This window comes from Lepidochelys olivacea, assembly GCF_965140295.1.
Source record: "Lepidochelys olivacea isolate rLepOli2 genome assembly, chromosome: 28".
Classification (NCBI taxonomy): domain Eukaryota; kingdom Metazoa; phylum Chordata; order Testudines; family Cheloniidae; genus Lepidochelys; species Lepidochelys olivacea.
Genome location: NC_140438.1, coordinates 2,188,780 through 2,211,204, shown reverse-complemented (window position 1 = coordinate 2,211,204; position 22,425 = coordinate 2,188,780). Strand labels below are relative to the sequence as shown.

General features: G+C 60.6%; 1 protein-coding gene across 1 annotated transcript; it reads right to left on the bottom strand.

Annotated features, from left to right (window-relative positions):
- Window positions 1-3,839: 3,839 nt before the first annotated feature.
- On the bottom strand, window positions 3,840-21,031 carry TP53 (tumor protein p53). Its single transcript, XM_084616284.1, has 12 exons — window positions 21,000-21,031; window positions 19,392-19,539; window positions 10,142-10,227; window positions 9,808-9,859; window positions 9,121-9,345; window positions 8,685-8,871; window positions 8,370-8,482; window positions 8,104-8,213; window positions 7,567-7,718; window positions 5,777-5,856; window positions 5,390-5,502; window positions 3,840-4,236 (listed from the first exon to the last, which is right to left on the bottom strand). The coding sequence occupies exons 1-12, from the start codon at window positions 21,014-21,016 to the stop codon at window positions 4,149-4,151; spliced, it is 1,371 nt and encodes a 456-aa protein (XP_084472410.1). The 5' UTR covers window positions 21,017-21,031; the 3' UTR covers window positions 3,840-4,148.
- Window positions 21,032-22,425: the final 1,394 nt, after the last annotated feature.

Genomic DNA, 22,425 nt, shown 5'->3' with positions numbered 1-22,425 from the left:
GGGGTGGAATGCTGGGAGCTAGGACTCCTGGGTTCTTTCCCCGGCTCTAGGAGGGGAGTGGGAGCTAGTGATTAGAGCAGGGGGGACTGCTGGGAGCCAGGACTCCTGGGTTCTCTCCCCAGCTCTGGGAGGGGAGTGAGGGCTAATGGTTAGAGCAGGGGGGGTGGAATGCTGGGAGCTAGGACTCCTGGGTTCTTTCCCCGGCTCTAGGAGGGGAGTGGGAGCTAGTGATTAGAGCAGGGGGGACTGCTGGGAGCCAGGACTCCTGGGTTCTCTCCCCAGCTCTGGGAGGGCAGTTGGGGCTAGTGGTTAGAGTGTGGGGGGGGGTGATGCTGGGAGCCAGGACTCCTGGGTTCTATCTCCTGTGGGAGGCTGAGACAGCAGCTGGGGGAGAGGCATAGCTCTGAGCCCCCCCCCCTCCACCCCCCCCCCCGCATCTTGTCTCCGCGCCACCTGGTGGCAGAAGTAGGATCCGGCTCAAGGTCAGTGGAAGGGGACGGAGGAAATTTCCAGTCCCCTCCTGGCGGAGACGAGGACTTGGCAGGCGCTGGGGGTCGGGAAGGCGGGGGAGAGGAGCTGCGGGGGGGGGGGGGGGGGATTGAGCTCATTCATCCCTTGCTCCCCCCCCCACAGCTGGCCAAGCGGTTCCATCACCCCATTCAGCCTGTGCCATGGGGGGGGGGCGGTGTTTGTACTGGTGCCCCCCCCCAGAGACAAGCTCATTAAGCCTGTGCCTACAGATTGGGGGGGGGGGGAGCTGTCCCTGCTCTGAAAGGGGTCTGGGTCGGATATCTGCCCCCTCCCTGCCCCAGGGGCACCCCTCCATCACCCAGCCCTTCGGCGCCCACTCAGGCCCTTGAAAACATGCCCCCCCCCACAACTGTGGGGGGGGGATGTCCCTGCTTTGAAGGGGATGCTATACAGGGACACAATGGCAGCTCCAACACCCCCCCCCCCGCCCCATTCATAAAGCCAGGTCCCTGTGTTGAATGGGGCGGGGGGAGGGGGGGAGCAATGGTGCGGTGCTGCCCCCCTGTGGCGAATCGGGGAACGACAGGGGGCAAAAAACAAGGTATATGCGGGGGAGGGGGCTTGGGAAACAGGTGGGCTCCCGCAGCCCCCCCCCCAGCTACCCCAACCTCTGCCCCCCCCATTTCCTGGCCCTTCCCACCAGAGCCCATCACTGCTGCACCCGGTGGTCTCAGAACCCCCGGGAGGCAGGAGTGGGGGGAGCCAGGGTCCCCCCCTTTTTGTCTAACGGACCCCCTCAGATAAGGGCATCCGTGGGCCAGCCCCAGCCCATGGGGAAGAAGGGCAGGAGAATCGGCGGGGGGGGGGGGCGCTCAGGCAGGACACGTCAACCTGGACAAGTCAACCCAGGGTTTGCCCAACTTGTTCACAAAATCCTCCAGTTTTTGCCCCCCCAGGGGCACCAAACCTACCGCCGAGCGCCCCTGAAAGGGAACAGGGTTCGCCTCCCATCTCCGCCGGTGCAGACAAAGCCCGTTCCATCTCCCCCGGCCTTCAGCGGCCATGGAGAACCGGTCCCCTGGCCTCTGAGCCGATCTGGAGTCTTCCCCCCGCCCCGTTTGGGTTTTCTATGGGGGGGGGGGGTTCCTAAACCTCGCCTCACTTCCACTGCTCCTCCCTGGGCTCTCTCCTCCCCCCCACCCCCGCCGCAAATCCGCTTCGTCCCTCCTTGCTTCTGCTTTCTGGACCAAAAAGTCACCCCAAGCCCTTCGTGGATGTTGGGTGTTTTCATGGACTCATCGAAGATCAGGGTTGGAAGGGACCTCAGGAGGTGTCTAGTCCAACCCCCTGCTCAAAGCAGGACCAACCCCAACTAAATCATCCCAGCCAGGGCTTTGTCAAGCCAGGCCTTAAAAGCCTCTAAGGAAGGAGATTCCACCACCTCCCTAGCGAACCCATTCCAGGGCTTCACCACCCTCCTCGCGAAATAGTGTTTCTGAATATCCAACCTAGACCTCCCCCACTGCAACGTGAGATCATTGCTCCTCGTTCTGTCATCTGCCACCACTGAGAACAGCCGAGCTCCCTCCTCTTTGGGACCCCCCTTCAGGCAGTTGAAGGCTGCAACCAAATCCCCCCTCATTCTTCTCTTCCGCAGACTAAACAACCCCAGTTCCCTCAGCCTCTCCTCGTAAGTCATGTGCCCCAACCCCTGATCATTTTCGTTGCCCTCCGCTGGATTTTCTCCAATTTATCCACATCCTTCTTGTAGCGTGGGGCCCAAAACTGGACACAGTACTCCAGATGAGGCCTCACCAATGTCGAATAGAGGGGGACGATCACGTCCCTCGATCTGCTCGCTATGCCCCTACTTATACATCCCAAAATGCCATTGGCCTTCTTGGCAACAAGGGCACACTGCTGACTCCTATCCAGCTTCTCGTCCACTGTCACCCCTAGGTCCTTTTCTGCAGAACTGCTGCCTAGCCATTCGGTCCCTAGTCTGTAGCTGTGCATTGGGTTCTTCCGTTCTAAGTGCAGGACTCTGCACTTGTCCTTGTTGAACCTCATCCGATTTCTTTTGGCCCAAGCCTCTAATTTGTCTAGGTCCCTCTGTATCCTATCCCTACTCTCCAGCGTATCTACCTCTCCCCACAGCTTAGTGTCATCTGCGAACTTGCTGAGGGTGCAGTTAACTCTGTCCTCCAGATCGTTGATAAAGATGTTGAATGAAACCGGCCCCAGGACCGACCCCGTTACTTTTTCAACAGACGTCCAGGTACTTGAAGTCTCTCCATTACTACCAGGTCTTGGGATGTTTCCGTTAGATGGTTATGTCGTGGGGACCATCTTTGCTGGAGGGTTTCGAAAGGCGGCTGGATGGCTGTCTGTCTTGGATGGCTTAAACCAGGGATGGGCAAACTTTTTGGCCCAAGGGCCACATCTGGGTGTGGAAATTGTATGGCGGGCCATGAATGCTCATGAAATTGGGGGGTTGGGGTGTGGGAGGGGGTGATGGCTCTGGGGTGGGGCCAGAAATGAGTTCAGGGTGCGGGAGGGGGCTCTGGGCTGGGGCAAGGGGTGTGGGAAGGGGTCTAGGATCCACCTGGGGGTGTAGGCTCTGGGGTGGGGCTGGGGAGATGCAGGTGCAAGAGGGTGCTCTGGGCTGGGATCGAGGGGTTCAGAGGGCGGGAGGGGGATCAGGGCTGGAGCAGGGGGTTGCGGTGCAGGAGGGGGTCAAAGGTGCAGGCTCCGGGTAGCCTTTTCCTCAAGCAGCTCCTGGAAGCAGCGTCATGTTCCCCGGCTCCTACACGGAGGCGCTGCCAGGTGGCTCTGCGCCCTGCCCCGTCCGCAGGCGACGCCCCTGCAGCTCCCATTGGCCACAGTTCTCAGTGGGGGGGGCACTTGGGGCGGGGGCACCATGTGGAGCCCCCTGGCTGCCCCTATTCATAGGAGCCCTGTGGCGCTCTGTTAAAATGCCTCACCCACCTAATCTTCCGTAATTGGTGGGCTACCGGAGACCTCACCCCCTATTTGATTTGTTGACACCAGAACTGGACCCCGGGCTCCAGCCCCGGGCCGAATCCAGAGGTCAAATAACCCTTCCTGCTCCAGATTCTTGTCGACATGTCGCCTCTCGCGCCGAATCACCAAGCTGGGGGTTAGTGACCCCTCCCCACCATCCGTGGGCCGCCCGGGTTTCCTCCCAGGGCACCGAGAATTAATCCCGCCGGGGCCTACCGCACCCCACTCGAGGCTGAGCCCCCCCGCCCAGGACATTCAATGTTAATTAACTCGGCCCCCCCCAGCTAACTGGCCCTTTACCCCGCCCCCCCCACCCTCACACAGAGGGAGGGGGAGGCAGCGGCTAAGAAAGAGTTGGATTTATTGTATAAAAAGTTGATATAAAAGTTTGCTGGCAGGGGCGGGGGCGCAGAGCAGCGCAGGGGCGGGGTCATGGGACCAGGGGGCGGGGTCATGGGACCAGGGGGCGGGGTCCTCAGTAGGATGGGAACAAATCTTCCTGCCCCGCCCCCGTCCTGAGAAGTGAGGGCCGGGGGAAGGGACCGTCAGGCTGACCCTGCCCCCCTTGGGAGAGAGGGACTTTGTAAAAAGCTGGCAGTGGAAACTAGCTTAGTGCAAGACAGGACAGGGTGGGGGGGGTCCGGAGGGGGGGATTATTCAGAATCCTCCTCCTTCACCAGCAGCCTCTTTCCGCTCCGAGGCAGCAGCCCGTCCCCCGGCTCCTTCCGGGTCTTCAGCAACCTGCCCCGGGGAGAGAAGGAAGATATTCAGAGCCGGGGAGAGAACCCAGGAGTCCTGGCACCCAGCTCCCCCTACTCTAACCACCAGCCCCCACTCCCCTCCCAGAGCTGGGGAGAGAACCCAGGAGTCCTGGCTCCCAGCATCCCTGCCCTAATCCCCAGCCCCCACTCCCCTCCCAGAGTTGGGGAGAGAACCCAGGAGTCCTGGCTCCCAGCCCCCACTGCTCTAACCCACCAACCTCCACTCCCCTCCCAGAGCTGGGGAGAGAACCCAGGAGTCCTGGCTCCCAGCACCCCTGCCCTAACCCCCAGCCCCCACTCCCCTCCCAGAGCTGGGGAGAGAACCCAGGAGTCCTGGCTCCCAGCACCCCTGCCCTAACCCCCAGCCCCCACTCCCCTCCCAGAGCCGGGAGAGAACCCAGGAGTCCTGGCTCCCAGCACCCCTGCTCTAACCCCCAGTCCCCACTCCCCTCCCAGAGCTGGGGAGAGAACCCAGGAGTCCTGGTTCCCAGCACCCCTGCTCTAACCCCCAGCCCCCACTCCCAACCCAGAGCCGGGAGAGAACCCAGGAGTCCTGGCTCCCAGCACCCCTGCTCTAACCACCAGCCCCCACTCCCCTCCCAGAGCCAGGGAGAGAACCCAGGAGTCCTGGCTCCCAGCACCCCTGCTCTAACCACCAGCCCCCACTCCCCTCCCAGAGCCGGGAGAGAACCCAGGAGTCCTGGTTCCCAGCACCCCTGCTCTAACCCCCAGCCCCCACTCCCAACCCAGAGCCGGGAGAGAACCCAGGAGTCCTGGCTCCCAGCCCCCCCTGCTCTAACCACCAGCCCCCACTCCCCTCCCAGAGCCAGGGAGAGAACCCTGCAGGTCCCACGCCCAAGGGTGTAACTAGACTCTGTTCCCTTACCAGCAGGGACCCCGCTGTTAGGGGTCAAGCCAGGCTCCTCCCTCTCTCCATGAAGAGCGGGGGGAACCTCTCCTGGGGCATCGAGCCCCCCGCCCTGAGAGGACCCTTAGCCCCCCTCCCCCTTTGCAGCTAGGCCCCGCCTCCTTCCATCAGAGGGGGGAGCTTCCTTTGGTACAGCTAGGCCCAGCCCCCCCAGGAGGCAGGCCGGCCCCCTCCCTTCCCAGGCAGGGCCCTGCCCCCTTTCCACCTGGAGGGTGTGGGGTTCCGGTGACTCTCCGAATCCCCCTGCTGCTTGGCGGCCACCATCTCCAGGGCGTCATTGATTTCCTTCAGCATCATGTATCGTTTGCGCCCGTGAACCTGGTGGGGGGGAGAGAAAGAAAGAGGCGGGGGGGAGGGTCAGACTCCCCTCCCCTACAGGACAGGCCAACGCCCTCCAGTGCCCTCTAATCCCAGATCCCCTCAAATTGCATACAGGATGGATGGACCCCACTCCCCTGCCAGAGCTGGGGAGAGAACCCAGGAGTCCTGGCTCTCAGCCCTCCCTGCTCTAACCACTAGAGCCCATTCCACTCCCAGAGCCAGGGAGAGAAGCCAGGAGTCCTGAACCCCCAATTTCCCCACCAGGACTCACCTCGAGGAGGAAGACCTCTTTCTCGGGGGACACCACCCGCTTCTTGGGGTTCTCAGCTGTTTCCATGCTGGCCTGGAGAGCTGCAGGGGGTAGGAAAAGCACATGTCAAGCCCTTCACCCCCTGGGAAACTCAAGCTGCCCTATTCTGGGGAATAAGTATTGAACGAGCTTCAAAAAGTTAAAGCTTTATAACCGCCAAAACCCCCAAATTGTCCTCAGCACCGGTCAAAAATATTACCAAGTGAATATCCTCAATCCTACTCTCAACAGATCGCAAGAGCATCCATCCTGCTGAAGAATTTATTTGTGTTTGATTGAAGAATATTGACTTTAGTTTGCCTATCTGCCAATTTCTACTGTTGATGGAAATATTTGGTCACTGGCTTGCGTGGGCGAGGCGAATGGACGTTTACTGACATTTCCCGATAAATAGATTAGAAAGACAGAAGAACGGATCATTGACGGTTGTAGGAGAAGTGTGATCAATGGGTCCGACCGACGGAAGAAGAATGGATCATTGACGGTTGTAGGAGAAGTGTGATCAATGGGTCCGACCGACAGAAGAATGGATCATTGACGGTTGTAGGAGAAGTGTGATCAATGGGTCCGACCGACGGAAGAATGGATCATTGACGGTTGTAGGAGAAGTGTGATCAATGGGTCCGACCGACAGAAGAATGGATCATTGACGGTTGTAGGAGAAGTGTGATCAATGGGTCCGACCGACGGAAGAATGGATCATTGACGGTTGTAGGAGAAGTGTGATCAATGGGTCCGACCGACGGAAGAATGGATCATTGACGGTTGTAGGAGAAGTGTGATCAATGGGTCCGACCGACAGAAGAATGGATCATTGACGGTTGTAGGAGAAGTGTGATCAATGAGTCCGACCGACGGAAGAATGGATCATTGACGGTTGTAGGAGAAGTGTGATCAATGGGTCCGACCGACGGAAGAATGGATCATTGACGGTTGTAGGAGAAGTGTGATCAATGGGTCCGACCGACGGAAGAATGGATCATTGACGGTTGTAGGAGAAGTGTGATCAATGGGTCCGACCGACGGAAGAATGGATCATTGACGGTTGTAGGAGAAGTGTGATCAATGGGTCCGACCGACGGAAGAATGGATCATTGACGGTTGTAGGAGAAGTGTGATCAATGGGTCCGACCGACGGAAGAATGGATCATTGACGGTTGTAGGAGAAGTGTGATCAATGGGTCCGACCGACGGAAGAATGGATCATTGACGGTTGTAAGACAAGTGTAATCAATGGCTCCGACTGACGGAAGAATGGATCATTGATGGTTGTAAGACAAGTGTAATCAATGGCTCCGACTGACGGAAGAATGGATCATTGATGGTTGTAGGAGAAGTGTGATCAATGGGTCCGACTGACGGAAGAATGGATCATTGATGGTTGTAAGACAAGTGTGATCAATGGCTCCGACTGACGGAAGAATGGATTATTGATGGTTATCGGTAAATGGAATAAAAAATCTTGGTGAAATTTCTATTATTCCCAGGTGGAATTGTTAAGCACTAATGCACGTCAGACTGGCTAATCAAGTTGGGTCGATTTCAGCTTCGACGTCTTGCTGGTGCTGAATTAAGGACATTGACTCCCATTTGGGTAAGTCCCTATTGGCCCCACCCCCACCCTCTTGGCCCCTCCCTTCACACTCACCTTTGGCTCCACCCCCTCAGAACCTCACACTTCCCCTTCCACCTGCCCGCTCAGATCCCCACCCCAAACTCCTTTCAGTTCCTGGGCCCGCCTCTGCACTCACCCCTCTTGGCTCTGGCCCCTTTGAGGGTCCCGGCCCCGCTAAGGACCCTGCCGGTCAATTTCTTTTGGAAATTCTCCTCCTCTGTCCTGCGGTCCCGTCCGGGGCAGGCGCAGACTCGAACCTCGAAACATCGGCGCCCCAGGAGCTGCCCGCTGCGCCGGAAGGGTAGAGAACGGACATTAGACACAGACAGGAACCCAAGAGTCCTGGGTCCCAGCCCTCCCCTCTCCAATCTCACTCCCCTCCTGAAGCCGGGGAGTCCTGGCTCAATAGCACCCCCCGAATCTCACTCCCCTCCTGGAGCCGGGGATAGAACCCAGGAGTCCTGGCTCAATAGCACCCCCCGAATCTCACTGCCCTCCTGGAGCCGGGGATAGAACCCAGGAGTCCTGGCTCCCAGCCCAACAGCTCCCCAATGCTTCATGGCTGAATGGGGGTACACAGGTTGTGGGGGGTGGTCAGTTCTCTCCCAAGTGCTGGTCCCCGAGGGGAGCTACGAGGCGGGGGCCCATGGAGGGCTGGTTGGGGGGCACTTACTGCTTGCCCTCCAGAGTGATGATGGCCAGGATGGGGCGCCGGTTCATGCCCCCCATGCAGGAACTGTTGCACATGAAGTTATACAGCACGGTGGTGCAGTCGGACCCCACCTGCAGGGCAGAGAGGGAATTGCAATGATGCCAGGGGCCCCTACCGGGGACAGGCCCCGTGCCCCATTCCCCACCCTCCTGAGCCAGCCAGTCCCCGCCCTGGGGCCGGATGGGAGCCAGCGCCCCCTGGAGGGGACAGGCCCCGTGTCCAGGTACCTGGGGCGTCTCGTAGGGCACCGTGACACTCTGGCGCTTGGTGTTTTCATCGTCGTGGTAATGTGCCTGCTGGTTCCCCTCGATCCGGATCAGGTGACGGGCTGGTGCGACCCCTGTCACGAGAGACGAGGGGGCAACTCAAGGGGGGACACCTCTGGGCCCCATATCCCCACTCCCTAACATCCAGCCTTCTCCTCCAGCAGATCAGAGCCAGGACTCCCCATCCCAAGGTCCCTCCAGCTGGGTTTCACACACATACACCCCATGCAGCAGGGAGTTCCACAGGTCGTCACCCTCCCCAGCCACGCCCCTCACCATCGCTGTACTCCATGCAGCGCTCGTGGTGGGGGCAGCGTCTCACCACCTCGGCCACGTGCTCCGATTTCTTGTAGACGGCCGTGGCCCGGACGATGGAACCGGGCGGGGGCTGGCTGGCCATCTTGATCTGCACGGGGCAGGTCTTCGCCAGCTGGCAGAAGAGCTTGTTCAGCTCCGGGGAGTACTGTGGGGGTACGGAGACGGGGGTCAGCAGGGGGTGCTTTCCCCTGGCAGGCAGGGCTGGCCCCAGGGCAGCACTAGGGGGCGCGGTGGGGCAGGGGGCTCAGCAGGGGACGCCCTCCCCTGGCAGGCAAGGCTGGCCCCAGGGCGGCGCTAGGGGGCGCTGTGGGGCAGGGAGCAGGGCAGGGGCTCATTTGGGTTGCTTGCCCCCCAGTCCTCCCTGGAATGCTGCTTCCCCCAGCCAGGTCCGTACGGTGCAGGTGACGGACTTGGCGGTCCCCGACTGCTGGAAGGTCAGCTCGAATCCATGCTCCCCAGCGTAATCCTCGGTGGAGGGGACGGTGGAAGAGGTGGGAGGCGGCTCCGGGGCCGGCCCGGGGAGCTCCCAGCCCTCGTCGCTCCCCCCAGCCTGCGGGAGCAGGAGGGAGGGGTCCGCCGAGTCAGACAGGCCCAGGCCCAGGTCCGGGTCCGGGAGGCTCTGTGGGGGAGACATGGCGAGCGAAGGGTTAATGCCACAGCCCAGGCTCTCCCCACACCCCCAACCGACCTCAGCCCCCCACAGAATCCTCTGCCCCCTCCCTCAATCCTGCCTTCTACCTCGGATCCAGCCAGCCCCACGGCCTCCCGGCCCCCAGCCCCTCACCATACCCCTGCTATTCTCCCATGTCCCACTGCACCCATAGTCGCCCCACTGCTCTCCAGCCCCCTGAGTCCACCCTTGTGGGATAGAGCAGGGGGGAGCTGAGAACCAGGAGTCCTGGGTTCTCTCCCCGGCTCTGGGAGGGGAGTGGGGGCTGGTGGGTTAGATCAGGGGGAGCTGGGAGCCAGGACTCCTGGGTTCTCTCCCCGGCTCTGGGAGGGGAGTGTGGCCAAGGGGGTGGGGGCGTGGCTGAGAGACAGGACTCCTGGGTTCTATTCCCCACTGGCCCCCAGCACTTACAAACAGCTCCTGGTTCTCTGGTGCTGTGGGATCCACATTGGTGGGGTGCAGCCTATTGAGAGAGACAAGAAAGATAAAAATGTGTGTGTGGGGGGGGGGATCCAAGCTGTCCCCTCCGCCCCCCGCACCATGCAAACGGAACCCAGCTCTGCTCTGCCCCTCTCTGAGCTCACCATACCTAAATTACCAGGGGTTTGGGGCATGTGGGGGCAGGTATTGAGAAGGGAAAGTGGGGACGATTATGTTAGGGAAGGCGGGGTGAAGCCCGGGGGCGGGGGGGCCTAATAATCTGGGTGGAGGGGGCAAGGAGCGAGGGGGTTCCCCCGACACTTACATCATGCTCCACCAATCAGAGAAGCTCTCCTGGCTCAGGGGTGGCTCCAGCCCGGGGTCCAACATCGGCTCCATTCTAGCTGTTTCCTAGAGGTAGGGTGACAATCAGAGAGAAGGGTTAAGGTGAAATTGAAAGTTGGAGTGAAATTAGAGATAAGGGTTAAGTTGAAATTAGACATAATAATGGTTAAGGTGAAATCAGAGGTAAGGGTTAGGATGAAATTGAAGGTTAGGGTGAAATCAGAGATAAGGGTTAAGGTGAAATTAGAGATACGGGTTAAGGTGAAATTGGAGGTTGAGGTTAGGGTGAAATCTGAGATAAGGGTTAGGGTGAAATTGAAAGTTAGGGTGAAATTAAAGGTTAGGGTTAGGATGAAATTGAAGGTTAGGGTAAAATCAGAGCTAAGGGTTAGGGTGAAATTAGAGATAATAATGGTTAAGGTGAAATCAGAGGTAAGGGTTAGGATGAAATTGAAGGTTAGGGTGAAATCAGAGATAAGGGTTAAGGTGAAATTAGAGATACGGGTTAAGGTGAAATTGGAGGTTGAGGTTAGGGTGAAATCTGAGATAAGGGTTAGGGTGAAATTGAAAGTTAGGGTGAAATTAAAGGTTAGGGTTAGGATGAAATTGAAGGTTAGGGTAAAATCAGAGCTAAGGGTTAGGGTGAAATTAGAGATAATAATGGTTAAGGTGAAATCAGAGGTAAGGGTTAGGATGAAATTGAAGGTTAGGGTGAAATCAGAGATAAGGGTTAAGGTGAAATTAGAGATACGGGTTAAGGTGAAATTGGAGGTTGAGGTTAGGGTGAAATCTGAGATAAGGGTTAGGGTGAAATTGAAAGTTAGGGTGAAATTAAAGGTTAGGGTTAGGATGAAATTGAAGGTTAGGGTAAAATCAGAGCTAAGGGTTAGGGTGAAATTAGAGATAATAATGGTTAGGGTGAAATCAGAGGTAAGGGTTAAAGTGAAATTGAAGTTTAGGGTTTGGGTGAAATCAGAGATAAGGTTTAAGGTGAAATTAGAGATAAGGGTTCAGGTAAAATCAGAGATAAAGGTTAGGGTGAAATTGAAAGTTAGGGTGAAATTAGAGATAAGGGTTAGGGTGAAATTGAAGGTTAGGGTTAAGGTGAAATCAGAGATAAGGGTTAGGGTGAAGGCAAGGGTGGGTGAGAGGGGTCAGGGTTTGGAAAGGGGTAGCAGGGTTCGAGTTACCCCTCTTGTTCCTAGAGGTATGAATCTGGCTGGATTAAACACACATTTTGTACACCCAGCTTCCGAAGTCGCTCTGTAGGCCAGCCCCGGCCCCCTCTCTATTTTCCGCTCTGCCAATCTCCTGCCTGACGCAGTGTCACACAACCGTCCAGACCCATCGAGAAAAACTCCACATGGCGTCAGGCACAGATCCCTGCAGGACCCCGCTTGGGAAGCCCCCCCAATTTAAGCATGCATCTGCCGGGGGCCAGGTCTGTCCGCCGGGGAATGCTATTCATAACGGCGTTGCGCTATTTTGAATCCCAACTCCAGTTACCTTTACGAACCTGACTTGCAAAAGGTTTGTTTGACAAGGCCCATTTCCCATAAAGCCCCATTGACGGGCTTTAATCTCTAGCCCTCTATCTCTAGCCCTTCCTCAACTGAATCCCGTAGCAGCTAATGGGCCTATATCCGGGGCATCCCCCTTTCGGCACAACATCAGCACTATTCTGGAATTTCCCCGGCCTTGCAAGATTTACTATGTATTAACATTGGCGAGCCAGAGACCTCCCTCGGCCAACTCGATGGGAACTCTTGGATACCAGTTATCCCGGCCTGCTGATTTAAAAATGTTGATCTGGAGTGGATGATGCTTAATATCAAATAACCTCCTTGGTTAGTAACAGGCCAGAAAGTACCTCATCAGCCTCATGTGACATGGATACATCATCCTGCTCCTTCCCAAACATAGAACACCAATGTTTATTGATCGCTTCGCCCGTCTTTGCATCATTAACTGTTTTACTCTTTGCATCTACAATTTCTTCTGCTCCTAATATATACTTTAAAACACTCCTTATTGTCCTTCACCCTGCCAGCTTTTTTCTTCTCATGTCTTTAGCTTCCCTTAGCAATTTCCTACACGTCACAACTTCTAATTGATTGCAATCTATTTCCCCCCCTTTTTTTCCCATTTGTTGTACGTTGCTTTTATTTCTAACGGCTGCCTTCATCGCTGACACAGGATGGGCATTTAGCCAAATTTATTTCTGTCTCTTGCTGGCAGCTTTTGTGGATTTTTAAAGAACTCCCAATTCTCATATTTCTGTCTACACTTTTCCTCCGCTTTGGGAAACTAGCAGCATTAAGTGTGCATTTTACTGATGAGGAGCATATTTGCCCATATCGAATGTAACCAGGTCACAAACACGGGTCCCTAGGCAACCACCAGTTTCCAGGCCAGAGATTAATTCATCTTTATTCATCATAGCGAAGTCCAAAATAGAGACGCCTCGTGGTGGGTGCAATTTCTGCTTGTGTTAGAAAAATACCGGCTAGTGGTTAGAGCAGGGGGGCTGGGAGCCAGGACTCCTGGGTTCTATTCATGGCTCTGGGAGGGGAGTGGGGTCTGATGGTTAGAGCGGAGGGGGGGGGAGCTGGAAGCGAAAGTCTCTGCTACTTTCCCCTCCCACATCAGAGTGGGGTTTGGCGCAGACGCAGGAAGAGCCGTGCACCGGGCTGGGGACTGGGCCTTTGTGCACAGGAACATGGGGCTGGAAGGGACCTGGGGGGTCACTGAGTCCCCTTTCCCTCCCCTCCCCTGCTCCTCCCTCTTTCCCTCACACTCCTCCCTCACCTCACCTGCTCCTCCCCCTTTCCCCCCACTCCTCCCACCCCTCACTTGCTCCTTCCCCTCGCTCCCCCTGCCCCCCCTCTTCTCCCTTCCCCGTTTGCCCCCCAACTCCTCCCCTGCCTGTCCCCCCTCTTCCCTCCCCCACCTCCCCACCGTCTCCCTGCCTGTGCCCCCCACTCCTCCCCCCCCACCTCCCTTCCCTCACCCCACTGCTCCCCCACTCCTCCCTCCCCCTGCCTGTCCCCCCTCTCTTCCCTCCACCCATTGCCCCACCCACTCCTGCTTGTCGCCCCGCCCACTCGACGTTCTCGGAACGTTCCAGGCAGCCCCAGGGAGGGAGAGGCACCGGGCGGGCCATACCATTCCTGCCGGAGAGGGGGACGACGCCTTCAAGACCCCCCCCCAATAGCTCAAGGTTTAACGCACACACACCCCGCCCTTGTGCACGAAAGCTTGGGTGGGGAGCTCCCTTCCCCTTCCCGCTATGTGCCTGGCGCCTTCAACCCTGAGAACATACTCCTCGCACACACACTTTGTCTGCCCCCCCTGTTTCGCATAATGGTGCCTTCCAATGGCAAGGGTAAGAGAGGGCAGGCGGGCCCTACCATTCTGGAAACGGGGAAGGGGTGTGTGTGTTTGAAAAAACGGTTCAAATCCTTTCAAATGGGGAGGGAACAGACCCATCCCTCATGCAATACAGACAGGCAACAAGCGGGGAGGGGGACTGCTCAGGACGGGGGGAACAAGGTTCCCCCTTAAAAATATAGCGCTCCCCCTCCATTAAGACACAATGGGCTGGTCCAGGATGAACCAAGACTGGAATGGAGGAAGGGGGGGGAGGAGCCAAAGTCCTTCCTGGCTGAGACACGTCCCCTCCCCTCTCGGGAGAAACCAAAATAGCCCCAGAGAGAGAGGCTGGCGCTGCATGGTTTGGCCTTTTCTGCTGCCCTCCCCCATGAACCCCCCCCGCTCCAGCCAGAGCCCCTATGCACCCCCATCCCATTGCCCCACCCCCAGCCCGTCCCCTATGCACCCCCATCCCATTGCCCCACCCCCAGCCAGTCCCCTATGCACCCCCATCCCATTGCCCCACCCCCTGCCAGGGTCCCATGCACCCCCCACCGCTCCAGCCAGAGCCCCTATGCACCCCCACCCCATTGCCCCACCCCCAGCCAGTCCCCTATGCACCCCCATCCCATTGCCCCACCCCCAGCCCGTCCCCTATGCACCCCCATCCCATTGCCCCACCCCCAGCCAGTCCCCTATGCACCCCCACCCCATTGCCCCACCCCCAGCCCGTCCCCTATGCACCCCCATCCCATTGCCCCACCCCCAGCCAGAGCCCCTATGCACCCCCATCCCATTGCCCCACCCCCAGCCCGTCCCCTATGCACCCCCATCCCATTGCCCCACCCCCAGCCAGAGCCCCATGCACCCCCACCGCTCCAGCCAGAGCCCCTATGCACCCCCATCCCATTGCCCCACCCCCAGCCAGAGCCCCATGCACCCCCACCGCTCCAGCCAGGGCCCCTATGCACCCCCATCCCATTGCCCCACCCCCAGCCCGTCCCCTATGCACTCCCATCCCATTGCCCCACCCCCAGCCAGTCCCCTATGCACCCCCATCCCATTGCCCCACCCCCAGCCCGTCCCCTATGCACCCCCATCCCATTGCCCCACCCCCTGCCAGGGTCCCATGCACCCCCCCCGCTCCAGCCAGGGCCCCTATGCACCCCCATCCCATTGCCCCACCCCCAGCCCGTCCCCTATGCACTCCCATCCCATTGCCCCACCCCCAGCCAGTCCCCTATGCACCCCCACCCCATTGCCCCACCCCCTGCCAGGGTCCCATGCACCCCCCCCGCTCCAGCCAGGGCCCCTATGCACCCCCATCCCATTGCCCCACCCCCAGCCCGTCCCCTATGCACCCCCATCCCATTGCCCCACCCCCAGCCAGGTCCCCTATGCACCCCCATCCCATTGCCCCACCCCCAGCCAGTCCCCTATGCACCCCCACCCCATTGCCCCACCCCCAGCCCGTCCCCTATGCACCCCCATCCCATTGCCCCACCCCCTGCCAGGGTCCCATGCACCCCCCACCGCTCCAGCCAGAGCCCCTATGCACCCCCACCCCATTGCCCCACCCCCTGCCAGGGTCCCATGCACCCCCCCCGCTCCAGCCAGAGCCCCTATGCACCCCCATCCCATTGCCCCACCCCCTGCCAGGGTCCCATGCACCCCCCCCGCTCCAGCCAGGGCCCCTATGCACCCCCATCCCATTGCCCCACCCCCAGCCAGGTCCCCATGCACCCCCCCGCTCCAGCCAGGGCCCCTATGCACCCCCATCCCATTGCCCCACCCCCAGCCAGTCCCCTATGCACCCCCATCCCATTGCCCCACCCCCAGCCAGGTCCCCATGCACCCCCCCGCTCCAGCCAGGGCCCCTATGCACCCCCATCCCATTGCCCCACCCCCAGCCAGGTCCCCATGCACCCCCCCGCTCCAGCCAGAGCCCCTATGCACCCCCATCCCATTGCCCCACCCCCTGCCAGGTCCCCATGCACCCCCACCGCTCCAGCCAGAGCCCCTATGCACCCCCATCCCATTGCCCCACCCCCAGCCAGGTCCCCTATGCACCCCCCCACTGCTCCAGCCAGGTCCCCTATGCACCCCCATCCCATTGCCCCACCCCCAGCCCATCCCCTATACACCCCCATCCCATTGCCCCACCCCCTGCCAGGGTCCCATGCACCCCCCCCGCTCCAGCCAGGGCCCCTATGCACCCCCATCCCATTGCCCCACCCCCAGCCAGTCCCCTATGCACCCCCATCCCATTGCCCCACCCCCAGCCAGGTCCCCATGCACCCCCCCCCGCTCCAGCCAGGGCCCCTATGCACCCCCATCCCATTGCCCCACCCCCAGCCAGAGCCCCTATGCACCCCCATCCCATTGCCCCACCCCCAGCCAGGTCCCCATGCACCCCCCCCCGCTCCAGCCAGGGCCCCTATGCACCCCCATCCCATTGCCCCACCCCCAGCCAGAGCCCCTATGCACCCCCACCCCATTGCCCCACCCCCTGCCAGGGTCCCATGCACCCCCACCGCTCCAGCCAGAGCCCCTATGCACCCCCATCCCATTGCCCCACCCCCAGCCCGTCCCCTATGCACCCCCATCCCATTGCCCCACCCCCTGCCAGGGTCCCATGCACCCCCACCGCTCCAGCCAGAGCCCCTATGCACCCCCACCCCATTGCCCCACCCCCTGCCAGGGTCCCATGCACCCCCACCCCATTGCCCCACCCCCTGCCAGGGTCCCATGCACCCCCACCGCTCCAGCCAGAGCCCCTATGCACCCCCATCCCATTGCCCCACCCCCAGCCAGGGTCCCATGCACCCCCCACCGCTCCAGCCAGAGCCCCTATGCACCCCCATCCCATTGCCCCACCCCCTGCCAGGGTCCCTTGCACCCCCCCCGCTCCAGCCAGGGCCCCTATGCACCCCCATCCCATTGCCCCACCCCCTGCCAGGGTCCCATGCACCCCCATCCCATTGCCCCACCCCCAGCCAGTCCCCTATGCACCCCCATCCCATTGCCCCACCCCCAGCCAGGGTCCCATGCACCCCCCCCGCTCCAGCCAGAGCCCCTATGCACCCCCATCCCATTGCCCCACCCCCAGCCAGGGTCCCATGCACCCCCCACCGCTCCAGCCAGAGCCCCTATGCACCCCCATCCCATTGCCCCACCCCCAGCCAGGGTCCCATGCACCCCCCACCGCTCCAGCCAGAGCCCCTATGCACCCCCATCCCATTGCCCCACCCCCAGCCAGGGTCCCATGCACCCCCACCGCTCCAGCCAGAGCCCCTATGCACCCCCATCCCATTGCCCCACCCCCTGCCAGGGTCCCATGCACCCCCACCGCTCCAGCCAGAGCCCCTATGCACCCCCATCCCATTGCCCCACCCCCAGCCAGTCCCCTATGCACCCCCATCCCATTGCCCCACCCCCAGCCCGTCCCCTATGCACTCCCATCCCATTGCCCCACCCCCAGCCAGGTCCCCATGCACCCCCCCCGCTCCAGCCAGAGCCCCTATGCACCCCCATCCCATTGCCCCACCCCCAGCCAGGTCCCCATGCACCCCCCCCCGCTCCAGCCAGGGCCCCTATGCACCCCCATCCCATTGCCCCACCCCCAGCCAGGTCCCCTATGCACTCCCATCCCATTGCCCCACCCCCAGCCTGGTCCCCAAGCACCCCCCATTGCTCCAGCCAGAGCCCCGATGCACCTCCATCCCATTGCCCCACCCCCAGCCAGGTCCCCTATGCACCCCCCCACTGCTCCAGCCAGGTCCCCTATGCACCCCCATCCCATTGCCCCACCCCCAGCCAGGCCCCCAAGCACCCTCCATTGCTCCAGCCAGGGCCCCATGCAGCCCCCAGTTCCCCAGACAGACACCCCCCCAAGTAATCCCCCCTGTGCACTGCCCTGTCCAGGCCCCTCCTGCATCCCCTCAAAATGTAGACACGCCCCCGACCACCCCCGTTTTGCCAGGGGGACCAGCACACCCCACCCTTCATCAGGCCAAGATTCTGCACAAACCCTCCACCTCATTTAAGACGCTCCCTCCTTACCTCCCCCCCGCCCCGGGATTCCATATCTCTCCCCCCACACCTCCCCACCCCCACCCACACACTCGGGGGCCCCCTCTCCACCCTCATGGGCTACGGAGATGACCTGCCAGCCTCTGGATGTGCCCCCCACCCCCCAGGCCCTTCAGAAAAACTGGACAGTGCGTGGCAAGATTGTTTCATTGTTTCCTTGTCTCCCCGCTCCCCGGACTGTCTGTTCTCTGTCTCTTGTCCGACACTTAGACTGGGGGGGGGCGGCAGGGAGCGTCTCTGTGTTCTGGATTCGTACAGCACCTGGCGCGGTCGGGGCGCGGTCGGGGCCCGGTCCAAGACTGGGCCCAACGCAGGCCCTGTCGCGATACAAATAAGGAGGAAGAATTAATCATCGGCCCAAGTCCTCCGGTCACCTTCCAGGATGGCCGGGGCGGGGAGCTTGGCGGGAGATTCCCTCCCTTTCGCTCTGCTATCTCCCCCACCCTGATCTCGATGTTCGGGGGGGCCGAACCCCGCAGATCGCAGCGTTCCAAGGGTCAGGACGCCCGCGGATCAGAACGTTACGTTGGAACCCTGTGGAGCCGGAAGTCCCACAGATCAGGACACCCCCCCTTGCCCCTTGCCCCCCGGCAGATCTCAACATTCCATGGCCAGAACCCTGCCACCCCGATGTGCCATGGGCCGAGTCTATTCCCCGCCCCCCAATGGATCTTCATGTTCAACGGATCGGAACCCTCGGTGGATCTCAACGTTCCAGGGACCGGAACCCCGCGGACCTCAACGTTCCAGGGACCGGAACCCCGCGGACCTCAACGTTCCAGGGACCGGAACCCCGCGGACCTCAACGTTCCAGGGACCGGAACCCCGCAGATCTCAGCGTTCCAGGGAGCGGAACCCCGTGGATCTCAGCGTTCCAGGGACCGGAACCCCACGGATCTCAGCATTCCAGGGAATGGAACCCCACGGACCTCGACGTTCCAGGGACCGGAACCCCGCAGACCTCGACATTCCAGGGACCGGAACCCCAGAACCCCGCAGACCTCGACATTCCAGGGACCGGAACCCCGCAGACCTCGACATTCCAGGGACCGGAACCCCGCAGACCTCGACATTCCAGGGACCGGAACCCTGCGGATCTCAACATTCCAGGGAATGGAACCCATGGATCTCAATGCTCCACGGATCAGAACCCTCAATGGATCTCAATGTTTAATGCATCAGAACCCTACAAGATCTCGGTATTCCACGGACCGGAACCCTATGGATCTCGACATTCCACAGACCGGAACCCCGCGGATCTCGACGTTCCACAGACCGGAACCCCACGGATCTCAACGTTCCACCGACCCAACCCTCGCAGAGCTCAGTGCTCCACGGATCAGAACCCTCAGTGGGGAACCTCAACGTTCTAGGGGCCGGAACCCCGCGGATCTCAACATTCCACCGAACCCCGCGGATCTCAACATTCCACCGATCGGAACCCTGCGGGCCTCAACATTCCACCGATCAGAACCCTGCGGGCCTCAACATTCCACCGATCGGAACCTCGCAGATCTCAACGTTCTACCGACCGGTCCCCCGCAGATCTCAGCGCCCCCGGGGTACTCCGCCTCCCCCCTCTTGAGCCGGAGCCAGACCAGAAGTGCTTTCATGACTCAGACCCTGATTCATAACCTCACAGCTTCACCCCAGCCCGGTCTCGGGCCAGCTCTCGGGCCAGCATCGCGGCCTCCCCCCGCCCCGTGCCTGACTCCGCCATCATCGCCACCCCGCACCGAGCCCCCTCCCAGCCCCCCAAAAGTCACCTCCGCGGAGATCTCCCCTCCAGTCTCTCTCCCGGGCACTTTGCATCCACATGCACGAGTTGGGGATTTCCCGGCGGCCCAGGATGCATTGCGCCGCTGCCTTGGCCACGTGACCGTGGGCACGGTGAGGCCATGGCCGCCATCTTTACTGTGGACAAAAAAAATAGAAAAAGTGGCTGGGCCGTGCTGGTTTCTGGGGGCCAGGACTCCTGGGTTCTCTCCCTGGTTCCGGGAGGGGAGTGGGGGCTGGTGGGTTAGAGCCGGGGGCGGGGCGGGGCTGGGGGCCAGGACTCCTGGGTTCTCTCCCCGGCTCTGGGAGGGGAGTGGGGGCTGGTAGGATAGAGCTGGGGGGGCTGGGGGCCAGGACTCCTGGGTTCTCTCCCCGGCTCCGGGAGGGGAGTGGGGGCTGGTGGGTTAGAGCCGGGGGCGGGGCTGGGGGCCAGGACTCCTGGGTTCTCTCCCCGGCTCCGGGAGGGGAGTGGGGGCTGGTGGGTTAGAGCCGGGGGCGGGGCTGGGGGCCAGGACTCCTGGGTTCTCTCCCTGGCTCCGGGAGGGGAGTGGGGGCTGGTGGGATAGAGCCGGGGGGGGGCCAGGACTCCTGGGTTCTCTCCCCGGCTCTGGGAGGGGAGTGGGGGCTGGTGGGTTAGAGCCGGGGGCGGGGCTGGGGGCCAGGACTCCTGGGTTCTCTCCCCGGCTCTGGGAGGGGAGTGGGGGCTGGTGGGTTAGAGCTGGGGGGGGCTGGGACTCCTCCACCCCAGTGGGAATTATCCACAGGCCGGAGGTAGCTCTCAGAGCTCTGATTCCCTGGCATGGGGGGGGGCCTTGTTACCACCCCAGCTGCCAGTGGCTTCTCAGGACCCAGCGGCAGGGGGTGGGAATAAGGGGTTCACGCAGGATCTTTCACCCCGGCACGTGCCCTGCTCGCTTGTCTTCCCGTCCTCCAGCGTGTGGTTTCATCTGAGCCGCAGGCTTCCCGGACTTGCGAATTCCCCCCCCCCCCCAATCCGGCTCGGCAGCCAGATCCTGATCTTGTGGGGAGGGAGGGGGTGCCTGGACAGCTGTAAATCCCTGCGCTATATAGATCGCAGGTGGCAGGCTGGAAGGCCACACCCAGCCCCATCGCCCGCCGGCCCCAGGTGGCCAGGGAGTGCTTCGTCCGCCCGGCCCAGAGCACCGACTGCGACCACGTCATGGCCATGATCCGCGTGAGCTGCTGCAGGGCTGGGGTGGGGGCTGCTGGGGGCATCAGGATGCCGGGGTTCCCTTCCTGAGTGACTTTGCTCCCCTGGAAATGTTCTGTGCCTCGGTTTCCCCAGAGGCGGCAAACAATCTGTGCTCTGTTAATTCATCAATGCCTTGCCCCGTCCGTCCGTCCCTACACAGCTAATCTTATCTCTCCATCCCCAGACAACACCCCACAGTGTTAGGGTCCCGCTGCCCACCCTGAGTCTCGCTCGTTCCCGGGGTCTCTGTGTCACGGAGTCCCCGGGCGATGCTCTGGAACTGCTCCCTACGAAGCCAGGCAGGACTCTGGGGAAGTCTCCTCTCTATGAGCAGCCTGTCTCCAGGATACACAGCTCACCCGGCTTCCACCTTCCTGGGTCTGACCTTGGAGTATCCAGCATCCTCTGCACCTCCGTGCACTTCCCCCAGCGAGTCCGCTCAGATGGGGTCCTGGGGCAGCCAGAGGGTCCTGCCCCCCAACTCCGCAGTCAGACGGGACTCTCAGCCAGCCAGCAACACAGAAGGTTTATTAGGCGACAGGAACATGGTCTAACACAGAGCTTGTAGGTGCAGAGAACAGGACCCCTCAGCTGGGTCCATTTTGGGGGGCAGTGAGCCAGACAACCACGTCTGCACTTCACTCCATGTCTCTGCCAGCCTCAAACTGAAACTCCCTCCAGCCCCCCCCCCTCCTCCTCCTCCCGGGCTTTGTCCCTTTCCCGGGCCAGGAGGGCACAGGATCCCTTTGTTCTCCAACCCTTTAGCTCTCACCTTGCAGGGGGGAAGGGCCCAGGTCATCAGCTGCCAGGAAACAGGGTGTTGGCCATTGTCTGTGTTCAGACCCCTGCCCACACCTGCCCTCTAGGGCTCTGCAAGGATCATACACCCTCATCCCCCATCTAGATACTTAAGAACGGCCTAGGGGAAACTGAGGCACCCCCACACTATTCAGAGAAAACATTAAGAACAGTTCTGCTTCGTCATGCTCTGGCTCTGTTTGTTCCCCCAAGGAGATTGCTGAATATCATAACGAGCTGGACAAGGTGACAATTAACTCCCAGGGTGAGCCAGACAGTGGGGGGCCGGGCATGGGGAGGGGACACCCCCAAACTCAGCCTGATCCACCCCAACTCACTTTGACCTCCCAACCTTCCCTGGAAACCTCCCCCAAATTCACCCCTCTGGCCCCCTTCTGGCCTTCCCCCCAAACTTCCCCCGAACTCCTAGTTTTCCCCAATCTCATTCCTGACCCCCCCCCAATCCTTCCCACCACCACCCCAAACTCCTCCCCATACCTGTTGTCTGTCTGCTCCATTTCTCCCTGTAGTGTTGGGGGCTGACAGGTTTGGAGGGGACCCCTTCTACCAATGTCTCGTAGCAGAACTGGCCCCAGAGCAAGACGACAAGCAAGGTACGTAAATTCATAATCCTCGCTCCGGTGTCAATCAGGAGTCACTCTACTGGAGTGCACAGGACTGCTTCCCCTCTAGCTCACTCCGGTGTCAATCAGGAGTCATTCTTCTGGAGTTCACATGGCCATTTCCCCTCTTGCTCACTCCATTGTCATACTGGAGTCAATAGGTCCAATTCATAGAATCATAGAATATCAGGGTTGGAAGGGACCTCAGGAGGTCATCTAGTCCAAACCCCTGCTCAAAGCAGGACCAATCCCCAATTAAATCATCCCAGCCAGGGCTTTGTCAAGCCTGACCTTAAAAACTTCTAAGGAAGGAGATTCCACCACCTCCCTAGGGAATGCATTCCAGTGTTTCACCACCCTCCTAGTGAAAAAGTTTTTCCTAAAATCCAA